Genomic DNA, 13,218 nt, shown 5'->3' with positions numbered 1-13,218 from the left:
TGTCTCGCGCGTAAAAAAGAGGATTTTCTTCAGAAAGAAAACTGTCTTTTTTTAGAATAGTTGGCCAACTTCCAACTTGAATAAGTACATACAGGAATTATAACATAGCGCGCGCATTTGCCCTATCTGATTATAATCGAGCCATCATGGTCAAAGTCCCCATGGAGGCACGGCCTTGCGTTAATTCGATGACCTGGGTACTGGTATGTTTCGGCAAGGTTCCCGTTTAGTTTAGCTTCAGTTAAACTTTCAGGATGCGGTTTTCGCTCCCTATAGATTGAGATAGACCTTTTGGAGCTCAAAATGAAAAGTGAATATGCTAAATAGGAAGCAATTCGGAAAACAATTGACGTTTAGCTTTTACAGGCGACGAAATTAGCTTTGGAGTTAAAGGTAGTTCGATTTCCAAACGCAACGCACATTATGGCTGGAAAATGAAAACCGAACTTGCCAACTTCAACTGAGGCTTTTGAAGTTTTGGACTCTTCTTTGGAACGGTAAATATAACTTGTAAGTGTCGATATGTCCTAAACGTATTGTCTTAAGGTGGAATTTGTCTTCATGTGGTACAACTTCAAGAATTTTCAACACAACGCGACGCAATTTTCTAGCCGTGAAGAACAACGATTCAAGCAAGAGTTACTAAAGGACTTTAGGTCCTTTAGCAACTCTTCTTGGCCATTTTTGCCTCTCATTTTATTCGTAGTTTTCTGCGTAGCAAGCGATTATTGGGTAGGCCCGACAAAATTGTAAATAACTCCTTTCTTGTGCACAAAATTTGAGTGCTATGTTATAGAACAGTTGTTTCATGCTTGTAACCTTGCGTATATCGAGGTATAGATACACTTTGGAAGTTTGAAGAGCACGAGAGAAGTAAAAGTTGTTCTCGGTTGCGCCGCGAGTAACTATTACGTTTCTCTCATCCTCTTTAAACTTTCCGCGTACATTCTTACCTGGATATACTCGGGGTAACCATGAATCAATTTTTGATTATTTGCATATACGCTGGAAGTTAATTAAACCATACACAGCGGTTTATTTTCTCCAAAAAAATATTATGCAATGACGAGTGGGTTTCCCTTCTACAAAGAATAACCATCAACATAGTTCACAAGTGCCGCTGTCAAGAGCACTCTGAGTTTACGTTTCGAATATTTCTACATGCTTTTATGATAGGTTTAATAGTTTACAAAAATATTCCGACTTAATCAAGGGGAACTCGTTCTTTCGTTTTTGCCCTTCTGGACTTAAGATAAACGCTTTTCTTTAGTGAATTCCAGATCTTCATCAGTGACGTATCCTGAAAATTATTCTTATTTAGTTTTGCTGAGAGCCTCTTCAATAACAATTGCAAATTCATATAAAGAGTGTTATTATTAGTTCAGTCTGCTACCAATATGATACATCAGCACACAGCATGTCGGTGTCAATAGAACTGAAACATGGTTGGAGTTTTAGCAAGCTTGACCTCAGTATTTCGTCAGTCGCAATCGTGATCGCAAAGAGTAAATTTCCACATGCTGTGCATCAATTTTCTCATTTTTTACATTCACTTCGCTGAGTTTATTGGAAACACTCATAATTTTTGTGCAACACTTGTTAGCAATAAAGCACCTTTAGATTCCAAGTTTACATATGCTTAGGCTCTAAAGTCTTTTTAACTGGAATGATAAAGCTGTAACTAATTTAAGCTTTCTTAAGTCTTGAATAGGAATTAGAGTGAGTATTTCCTTGCATCAAGACTTCTCGGCTTCTACTTATCCAAACACGACTTAGCGAAGATACTAAGATCGAGTTTCCGGCTTAACTTTCTTCTACCTTGTTATTGCTTTGTTGAAAATAGTATTTTACTTTTACCTCCTTTTTTTTTTGTAGGAGAGTGAGTGAAAGTTCAAGTCTTTTCCATTATTCTTTTAAAACAAGTTTGAAATGTTCCGTTCACGGGAAAATCTAACCTTCTATTCAGAGAGAGAAGTCTCAAATTGTAGTCTTATGAAGTGAGGCTGAGAAAGTTTTAAAGGAGACAATGCAATATTCCTTTTATTTTAAGTTAATTAAGAAAGTCTTTTATATTTACGCGAGACATCTCTGATTTACGCAGGAAGTCATACTCACTAAGTAAATTACTTGAACAAAAATAGATGTGGTGAATTAGAAGCTAAAAGTATCGCTTTCCTTTGCAATTAGATGTACCCCAAGCCTGCCATAAATTTTACATGACGTAGGCTTTTACTAAATTTTGATAATGTATCCTTTATGGAAGTTTATTTGTGCCAAATATTCGGGTTATCACCAGGTGGTTTTGGAGCACCCCTTAAGCGACTCCTAGGGAGACCCTTTGCAAGTTAGTATTTATCACGGGTTTATCACATTTCGAAAACAAAGATAGGATATTGTCTACAAGTCCATTGCTAAACAGATTTATCAAATGGTAGTTGAAAATGTTTTAAGAATTCAAACAAAAAGAAGCATTAGTCAATGATGTATTGAACGAAAATAATGGGTCTTCAAGCGCACCCATGAAGGAGGGATCGATCCAAAACGCACTTTTGAAAGTCAGTCCTAGCGCTTTTTGTTACAGGTGAAATGAATTTAAGGAGAATCTTTACTTTATATTGGAGAGAGTTTGGGTTGAACTATTTCTATTTTCAAAGGCGATTAATTTATGTACACTTCAATCGAGGGAAATTTTGTGATTTAAATTCACAAGCGTGATGCTTCATACGCAAAGCTTTCTTAAGGTTCTCAAACAATTTATGAATCAATCAGCCAACTTTATCTGCGCATCAAGAATAGCTACGTAGCTTTCTAAACAGGGTATTGTTAGGACGACATTATCTTTCATTCTGCTTTTCCGTCTCTTCCACAGATCATTTTGTTAAGCAAGGCTCGATAGCTTAATTCTTCTGTGCATAAAAATGAACGCAGTGCAGTGGCTGTGCAGAAATGCCAAGCTATTTGGTAACAAAGCAAAAGGACAGTAATGTGGACGAATTAAGCCGAATTCATGTAGCTTCAGCATTCACCGCCGACTCTTTAACGCCCTTTCTTGTACTTTTAAATAAAAATGATTGTACGCATTCAAATAAAATGATTGTTTGTGTTTGTGTTCTCTATTATCCTTATTTGTTTTATCTATTTACTTGTTCATTTTTTGAGCTGTTCGTTTTTCCATCCCAAATGCTTTCCTGCCTTAAATGTTACACATACCTAGTACCTCGAACTGACAGTAACAAAATGCCGAGTTTCGATTCCGCTTTAATCCCAAACTTAAAGTAACCAAACTCTTCGTATACCCAAAAAACCTCAACACACAGTTCTCGTGACAGCTGGTTTATTTATGACAGCCAAATCTCGAGAAGTAGATTTTTACCATTTCCATCTCGGACGTGCCCTAAGGTAGCTGTCGAACGTGTTGCTGTGCTGAGGTTACAAAAACACTTACTCGCTTCAAAATAGCGCATCTTGCTTTGACATTGATTGAGTGTTGAAAACACACTGAAATCTGTCCTGAAAGCAGTCACGAAAACAAGGCAGAGGATATGGAGAGCCCTGTCTAAACAAAGTTAGCTTGAACTGAGTATAGAGTTAGCAGGGACGACTGAAGAAAGCTGTAGAAAGAATTAAAAGGGCTTCCAATTGAACCGGAATGAAAATCGAGGTTGTTTTCACAAATTTAACGCGAAAAAAAAAATTCCTCTTCTTGAACGAGGGAATTAGAATTGAAGTAGCAATTTAATATTTTGATCCTAATCTCCCCACGTGATATTCCCGAGGGGAAAATTTACGACATCTATATGTTCTTATTTTCACCTACGTTTAAAATTCCTCGAAATTCCTTCGCAGCTTTACAACACAGTTTACACACAATAGACAGATTGTGGGTCACGTTCTTGTCAGCGAAACAATCTGAAAAGTCAACAATTATTTCCGCTCCGTTGGTACGCGGATTTCCTTTTCAACCGGGGTTTGACTTTCCACGATTATATCTCCCGCATCAAGAAAAAAAAAAAAGAAAAGACGGCCAACGTGATGCATATCTTACAGTGTCCGCAAGTCTAAATTGCGGCCGAAAAGTAAGAATTATTTCTGCGTCAAAAATGTTAGGGTTATTCTTGTATTTGAGAGGGTCAAAAGAATGTCGATCACCAGAACCCCATACCATTCCTAAATCGTATATAAATTTTTTTTTTTAATTTGCTTCTATGGAAATGAAGGATATGAGTGATTAAAATAAGCTAGTGTGATTACCGTTAAATTCACAGCAGAGGTTTTTTTTTTTTTAAAAAAAAGATGCAACTGTATTTTTTTTTAATGATCTCTTAAAAGTCCATGTCCTGTTGTCGATTAAAATGATTTTTATCCCCTTATAACAATATATAACTATGCAATATACTGTCAAGTCGCAGCTCAGTACCGGAAAATACCCCCTCCGTAAAAGTTAGATTATATTTCTCAAGGTTAAAAAAAAAAAAAATTCTCAAATTCCCATGAACTTTCTGAAAGCTTCCTGAGAGATAAAATCGAATGACGCAAAATCTGTTTGGGCAACGCTGATGAGGCTTACGAAGTTGTGAAATTGTCTTTGGCTTTTGTAGGTGTAAGTCCATCCAGCTTGCAGTGATCAATTTATAAGAAATATTAACGCCAGCTCTTAGTACACTTTGAGAGCCTACTCTGAAATTAGGCCCTTTGATGATTAAGACCCAGAGAATTTACTGGAAGAAACTCGATCCTTAAATATCCAAAGCCGATTTTAATGCAAGTGTACGTCTCAGAAAGCTCCGTATAGCTGGACTGAGGTGTTCCAGTGCCATTGAACAGTTTTGCTGAGCAAACATAGAGCTCCACTTTCGGTGAAATATGGGTAAGTTTTTGGTGGTCTATAAATCTCTTTATTCACTCACTTCAAGTGATTTCCAGTGACCGTTTTTCAAAATAATTCAATCTGTAATTTTAAGTATTCCTTGCCACTTTTGACTTTTTTAACCAAACTTTTGAAGTTTGTTTTACACACAGATTTTTGAAAGGAAAACAACTTTTACAGACTTGGTCGAATCGCTGATGACATTAAGATAAACATTACTTAAGTGTTTGGCAATAACAGACAGTTTATCAACCACACGACTCAGTAAATTGAAACCTTGAGCCAGACCCTATAATTTTTATTTTGCCCTCGCGCTTAACTAATGTTTTAACAGCTTTCTTGAAGTTTTCTCAGTAGGTATTAGAATGTCCGGATGTATTCAGTAATATAAGCGATTTATCTCCTCGCTTCTTAAGGAGTCGAGACGTTATGATGAACGATGGAAATTCAAGCAAATTTAATTTTTGAAGTGTTGAACTTGAAAATGGTTCAATTCTCTGCAGTGCTGCATTAAAGAAACCGCAGAATTGAAGCAAGGAAGCGAAAGGGAAATGATTATAGCAAAAAGGCGTAAAACTATACGCCGCAACAAGCTGTTCGCCAACAGATTATAAGTGAGCCGCAGCTGTGAATATAATGAACTGTTGAATCCCCATTCGGTCGTGAGCAGAGCTTCTCAGCCACACACGCGTGACTCCGCGCGCGCAATAAACATTTCAATTATGCTCTGATGAGCGGCTTCTCGCTTGCAGAAGACAAAGAGAATAATGGTGAAAAGGTGGATGAGGAAAAGCCGAAGGAACTGAAAATCTGTGCGCAGTGTAACAAAAAGATCGAGGGGAAGTTTTTGCTGCGAGCCTTAGACCAGTTCTGGCACGAAGAGTGTTTGAAGTGTTCCTATTGCAATACTCAGCTGTCTGACTTGAGCTTTAAGTTTTACATCAAAGGAGATCAAATACTTTGTAAACGAGACTACATCAGGTAAGAATTTTTCTTTTTATAGCAACACAGAGAGTCTTTTATTGATACTACAAGCCGGATGGTTGAGGGTAAACCCGTCAGTCGAGTCCGATCCAAAGTAAAACGAGTGGGTTTGTAAAACTTCCTGTAATGCTGAAGCAGCACGGACTAGATGACTCATTTAATACATTGTAGCATCAATAAAGGGTTGCATCTTCGATGAGATATCTTACTTTGCTCTGTCACTAGGATCAGAAGTTTAAAAATGGCGTACTATCGATGAAGCAAAACTCTTTCCTGTAGGGATATATAACATCAATATCTTTTATTATATTTCCCGAAAGCAATATTCCTATGACGTTTTATTCTATAGTCTATGGTATTAATAATTCATAATGTTTATGCTCAGATCACGAACACATGATTTAACATGAAACATATCGTGGCGTTATGTTTTGTCTTGGGAATCTTTCATTTCCGTGCATTGTGATAAATCGTCTTGCGAAACTGTATTCCATATTAACAGGATTAAAGGATTTCGAGGTTCATACAACTTTCAAGAACCCCTAAAACCTGTTAACATAAATTAATGAAATTCATCTTTATCCGGCACTATCCGTCAAGATGATCATTAATCCTGACGCAGTCGTCCCTATGGTATAAATTCTGACTTATTTTCGTTTGGTTTTAAGGAAAACGTAAGATAACCCACCAAAAAATACCTTAACAAGGCAAGCTGGATGTTTATTCGCGCGCTGACAATTGAAATTAGCGGCGACGTCAGCGCGACATTATGTCCTCTCCTCAGAGAAATGTGACGACTGAATAATTTATGGTTTTAGCTGTTAGATTTGAAGAAATATGAAATACAGATTTCTTGTGGGAGGATATGCGGTTTCAAACACAATCACGGAATATTTTATGTTATAGTTCTTCAATTTAAAGGTATGTTTCTTCATAAAATTCAGGATATATAACATGAAAAAGGGACTTAGATTATCTTGATGTAAAAAATTCCCCCAAAATTGTTGATTTTCCACAGCAAGTCTAGTCTCGTTAAGTTCAGCTAGATTTAAGACATTTTCAGGAACTGTGGTTTCCTGCCACAAATGAACTCCTTGTCAAACTTCTGAAAAGTTCAATGCTAAATAGATACATTGTCAACAAAACCAGAAAGCCTAAAATCGAAACAGAAACGGGGACTGGACGAGACTGAGTAACGATTGAAAACCGCCACAACCTACGGCAAAATTGACCACATCTGAAGGATATACTCGATATAATTACATTTCTTTGTTTCAATCAAGGCAAAAGGCAGCTGAAATCGTAAAACCATGTTCTTTAGCTTAGTCATCGTGTGTATGCATGTATCCAAATACATGAACAGCTTCTTTGTGACCAGCTGCGCGTTGTCCGCTTAGAAAGGAGGTTTGGTAAACCTGTAAAACAAGGGAGAAAGTACTTTAAAGGCGCGCAAGATTTATTGTGTGACTGGTGGCTGGTATAAAGAGCTAAGAGCCTCATTCGGGGCCTTTCTGAGTGTTCAAGCAAACTCTTCTAGCATCGCGTTCAAAGTCCCTGTCACAAAGTTGTGATGTTTGCAGTCTGGTCTTTTATCGGAGATGGATTCCCAACCGCACGTTCACAAGTTATACATGATGTATACTGCAACAAATTGTCAAATACTTAAGAAAAATGACTTCAGTGTTTCTCGTCGGGAATGATGCTGTGTCGTACAAGTATCCACGAATTATTCCCCACGAGTATCCGACAATGTTTCATTTATGATTTGCAATCAATTTGTTTTTCTTTTCGTGGCATGGCTTGTTCCTTGTTCCTTGTTCCTTGTTTTTCTTCCCTGTAAATTACTCTTTTGAAATTATCGTTCATAAACAAAAACTCTTAAAAATCTTAACTAAAAAACTGAACAACTCAAAGCTGAAACCGAGACCTTTAAAAGTGGTGCTACATATAGAGTCGAGGAATGAGTTATCGTTTCCCGTGCCTTGAGAACTTCTCGGTTTGAAACTGTTTCTTAATCACTTCACGCGAATTTTTGCTCTGTGTATTCTCGAGTTGCTCGAACAAATACAACCAATTCAATATAGCTTCTAATGCCTAGGTTCCCTGTTACATTCGCATCTTCGTCTCAACCTACACCTCACCGAGCAAGCTGACGAACCAGATCAGTCAATTTTTGTATCCATGCGTTACCTTTTTTCAAGCGTTTTTCTTCAGTTTCTAAATGCCCCAAGAATGATTTATGCTATTAAACTAGGAACTGAAGGATCTGGGAGCCGTTGTTCTTTTATCTAAAGAGCAATATTCTATTTATGATTGGACCCGACGATTTCACAGGGTAGTTCTGACTTTGGATAGGCAATTTCAGTTTGCATACTATCCGGTGTGGAAAGAGTGAAAAGAACCTTTTTTAACTACGTAATAAAAATTTAGCACTTGGGAAACTCAACTGACACAAGTTCAAACTATTTCGTGGCTATCGTGCAGTTTCGTGGTTTCATTGAATAAACAGCGAAGTCCTCACCAATTACGTTTTAAAGAGAACAATTTAAGCAACTTCCGTTCCTTTAATTCAATCGGGACTTCAACAAAATTCTGACAGCAACAGCAATGAGTACTTAATAAAATATCACTGAGTTTACATTTCATACCGGGAGAGATCTTGCAGCATCAGAACCCTTTAATACATCAAGCTACCGACGAAATTGTTGGCAGAATTTAAATGAATTTTCCGCCAATGGTTTCGTAGGTGTCGCCGTAGCGACGTCCTAAATCTCCTAATAGCGATTACGGAACCGCACATCAATAAAACCCCAGATGAACACACGCTCATTTCCTGAAATTCCATGTTCATGTTATATATTTCTGTGTCAAAGAATTGCTTGAATAGCTAATACTGAGTGATCCATGGCTACAATGTCAGAGATGTGTGTTTTTTTAGGTTCATCATTTGAAAGTTCGCGTCCTACAACTGAATGTTGACGGTTGAGACTCAGCAACCTTTATTAGAATTGGAAGTAAAAAAATTGGTTTGGTGACCCAAAATTTTTCTTTTTTTTTTTTTTTCAAAAAAAAAGAGCACTTCGCGTTCTTCACCTTAACTCGGCTCAATGGTCAACGCACAAATCATTTGCAGTCTGATAAAATACTTGAAAACATCTCTACATGTTAATCCTAGAATCTTTTTAATCTTGTTTCGAGCAGACAGAGTCGGGTTGGGTTCAGTCGGTACTCAATATCGGCCCTTTGATGGACAGCTAGTCTCAGTGTTTCATCGCAACGAGTTTTGTACCCTAAGGAAAGTGAAAATCTGAGAGAAACGGACAAAATGAAAAACTAACAAAAAACGAGTTACAATGATATCAGCTTTTAGAGTGCTCTCTGAACTTTTCGAGTGCGGAATACTGCAATGATATACAGATGAATGCGCGAAACAATTGTTCTAAGCAAGGCAATAATTAATACTACAGGAAGAGCTGGCAAATCTCATTCTCCCTTAGCTGGTTTGCCGTAGTCTAGGTTTTCCTTTATCTTATGGAATGGTTTAATTTAGTTGTAATATCTAATTGCCCGAAATTTGAAACAATAATGATATGGCGTATGTTCTTTGGCGACTTCAAGGTTAACTATCAGGAGATAACTTCTACGAAAGTGGATAATAACAGGGCAAAAGGGAAAAAAAAACTTAAGTCGAAGGCCTTATTAACCGATTAAAAAAATCGCCATTGTACACATTGTAAGCTTTGTCATGCCAATTAGCCGGTTTTTGTTTCATATCAATCATGCGGTTAAGCCTTGACCTTGAGCATAGCGATTTATTTTCCCTTTATTACTTTGGTGGAGAGTACTTTATCGAAAACCAAAATATCTGAAACAGTAATTGCTATTTCAAGGCTACGGCGAACACGTAATCGGTAATATGAAATTGATTCATCTTTCTTTCTTTCTTTCTTTCTTTATCTTTTTTTTTAGATGGGGAGGCTGGGCCGGGGGGGCTGGGTTAGGAAACAATTCTCATTTTAACAAGAAAGTTCTAGCTCTTAGCTTTCTATTTTACCAAATATAATCATGATGGTCATACAACATCGCTCTCTTGTTTTCGTTTTTTTAGACTGTTTGGAGCCACAGGAATTTGCTCTCGATGCTTGAAAATCATTCCACCGCTTGAGATGGTAATGCGGGCGCGTGAACACGTGTATCACTTGGACTGCTTCGCTTGTCACGTGTGTCGATACAGATTCTGTGTTGGAGACCGATTCTACCTTTATTACAACACAATCCGCTGTCAAGATCATTATTATGGCGACAGGGGCTACTTCTACCAGACTCCTTTCTTTTGGTGACTCGATCCTACGCGAGGGGATGACAGTTTCTCTTGTCAACTCCTCTCTGTAAGCTCTCTCTCATTTCAGCATGACCGTCGCAAAGGACAAGGAAACGAGTCTGACTTTTGGTTTGCCTTTCAAAACGTTTTTCTCACTAAGATTTGTTTTTCTCACTAAGATTGTAAATCCATGAATGCATTCACAATTACATGAAAAGATTTTAAGACTTGTACTTTGTTTTGCAAATTTCTACTTTTGCTCGGACATTGTTTTTTGTTTATTGCAATATTTCGTGCTGATAGCTTTAGAATGAAATGAGATAAAAGTTGTATTTTCGAGTAACAAGAGAATGTGCATTACGGAAGATTATGACGGTGTAAAAATAAATCTTAAAGATTCAAATATCCATTTACTTGAAGTGGAAATAAACGTTTGCTGCATTGCTCCATCTACTCGTAGCTCACTATTTTCATTACCCTCAGAAAGCTTAGCACAGTCTTGCTTTCCATTTTTTTTTTTCGAGAGCCTTTTAACAATAGAGCCTTGCAACTTATTCTTGTTCTTCAGGCCTCTTGGTTTTCCCAGGAGAATAAATAGAAAGCGAAGACCCGAATAGTTACTCCTGGAAAATATATTTTATTGAGTTTCTGACCTTCTGTGGACACACACCGTTCGCGGTAGACCCACACTAAAACTTGTGGAGCGTTTTGGGAACGGGTGGGCCCGCGAACTTTACAAGAAATCAATTTACGAGCGATCCTATACGAGTGAACCTTCTATCGAGAAATATCAAGCGAAACGAGCTATCTTGTATTATGTTTACATGTAAACACAACCGTGTATTTAGACGCGATCGACAACCCAGTAGAATACCAGAAGCTACTCTGAAACGTCTTAGAAGAAAGGGCAGAAAACTGAAGGAATTTGTTAATGAGCATAATCGTCCTAGCATACCGAAGTCCTCTTGGCTACGTCGTTGTGTGAAGGTTAGAAGAGTTACAAAGAATGTTTGTAAAGCTTTATACGAAGAGGGTAAGATTAAATAAAGTTACACGACATGAGAAAAAGTATTTGTTGAATCGTTCTGTTAGGGCATATCAAAGGATGATTAAATTGAAATATATATATATAGAGCAAGTCAGTATTTATCTATGTTTTCTTGTAAAAGACCCATGTGTCGTTATAAGAGTCAGACACACGTATCAAACTATTGTAAATTTCAATTTTTTATAGTTGCAGTGATTTCAGAGATTTTTCTATGGTTGGGTTTCAGGTGACGTCACAAGCTTTGCTGAAGTTAGTGTCCGCCATGTTGGTGTCCCTCGGGTGTCAAATTTATGAATAATTAGTCGATTTCTATAGTGAAGCCCTCTCTCTTATCGCCGTGTTATTTCGCCAACTACATGAATATCCAGGAAGAAAAAAGCGATAAAAGTATCTGGCATTCATCTTAAGGTATCCCAGTGCTCTTTGAGTATGCCGAAAGCTTAGAGAGCTGGAAGGAAAGATGTTTGCAAAAGATCTCGGTCATTGGGGTTGACCCTGCAAGCATACCAGCCGAGAAGTTCAGTCCAAAATGCTTGCCTCCTGTGGAAGCGTCGGACTTGCTCAGTTACCTCGTTCTTGAGACCAGCTTCTACACCAAGAAGCAGTTCAAGGCGTTCAAGAGTCTAGAGGCGTTTAATCAAATGGTGTCGGGATTTGTAACCTCAGTTGTAGGCAAAGTAATCGCCGGCAAGTATGCCGTGAGAGCACGAGTTTGGCATTCACAGCATATGAACAAACCTTTAGTGAACATTTGGGTCATTTCCGAAAACGATGGGACTATTTTGTCAGCCCATTGCTTGGGATGCAAGGCTGGACTGGCTGAGTCATGCTCAAATATCGCGAGTGTTTTATTTATGTTAGAGGCAACTACTAGAATTCATGGCAAGGTCGCTGGGTGTCACGAAAACTCAGACACCGAAAACTCAGGTCCCTCGAAGTGTTCTCCAACCTTCCGAAGTGCTCCATAATTCGATAGTGCATAGCATAAAGCATGAACCAATTTTTTTATAATATAACCGGTGGAATAATGCAACAAATCCGACGCGAAAGACGAACAACAATATCAAGAGTGATTCTTCAGTGAGGCGAATCGTGACGGCGCTGATGCCGAGTCTTCTTTCGCGTTGTTTTTCTCTTTCTGCCTCATTTAAGAACTCTAGCCCAAGGGTGGCAAAATTGTCTTCGTTTTGGTACTGGTGGGCCGAGTCTCTGTTTGTATCCATTATGATCGCGAACTAATTAAGAATTTTAACAGAGCGACAACAAGGATCTGTGCGACGAAATACAAAAAGGTAAACAAACGTCCCTTTCGGCTCGTCAAAATCACGCCACATTTTAATACTTTGGTGTTGGAGCGAGCGCATTTGATCCCGTTAACTGTGAATGAAAAGTTCAAAATTAACGGGAAAAATGGAGGAAATCTAAGCTAAATGAAGTCTTGTGTCACTCTAAAATGTTTTAATACTCAACCATTGGACGATTTTGCGAAACGTGCAACTTGCGGCCTTGCTTTTGCTGCTTCAGTTGGATGAAGACCCAAAAGGTCAAAATACACGAGGGATTACCAGGAGTGATCATGAGTCGAGTTTATCTCTTGAATTTTCGCGGAGTCTGAGTTTTCGGGGTCTGAGGTCTGAGGTCTGAGTTTTCGGGGTGTGAGTTTTCGTGACACCCCAAGCTTACTTGCACTCGGGTAAAATGCTCATGGATTTTGCCGACATAGGTCAATGAAGTGCCGTATGCGAGGGCTAAAGACATCGATTTCTCATCGGCTAAGAAGCTCAAAGAAAAGCTCGACCAAAAAATCGAGGATCTACAACAGCCGCAAGCCTCGAACAATACAACAACTTCTAGATCCTCCTGTTCTTCCCCTTGATTTGTGATGATCTTAGGTATAGCGCATTAGATCATATATATAATGAATTTTGCGCTATAGAAATAATAGAATTATTAAATTATCATACGAAAAAATCCTTAGTCTTTATGCTTTCCACTTTT

At 38.1% G+C, this 13,218-nt stretch overlaps 1 protein-coding gene across 2 annotated transcripts; it reads left to right on the top strand.

The window, feature by feature from the left end:
• Positions 1-4,514: 4,514 nt before the first annotated feature.
• On the top strand, positions 4,515-10,575 carry LOC111343672 (LIM domain only protein 3). Of its 2 annotated transcripts, XM_022950860.2 has the most exons (3): positions 4,515-4,867; positions 5,620-5,848; positions 9,960-10,575. In XM_022950860.2, exons 1-3 carry the CDS (start codon positions 4,864-4,866, stop codon positions 10,189-10,191), a joined length of 465 nt encoding a protein of 154 aa, XP_022806595.1. In that variant the 5' UTR covers positions 4,515-4,863; the 3' UTR covers positions 10,192-10,575. The 2 variants fall into 2 exon arrangements, with proteins under 2 accessions (XP_022806595.1, XP_022806590.1); XM_022950855.2 differs by lacking the exon at positions 4,515-4,867 and having other exon boundaries at positions 5,356-5,848.
• Positions 10,576-13,218: the final 2,643 nt, after the last annotated feature.

This window comes from Stylophora pistillata, chromosome 9, assembly GCF_964205215.1.
Source record: "Stylophora pistillata chromosome 9, jaStyPist1.2, whole genome shotgun sequence".
Taxonomy (NCBI): domain Eukaryota; kingdom Metazoa; phylum Cnidaria; class Anthozoa; order Scleractinia; family Pocilloporidae; genus Stylophora; species Stylophora pistillata.
Note: the sequence above shows the minus strand (reverse complement) of the source record. Positions and strands in the feature narration are given on the sequence as shown.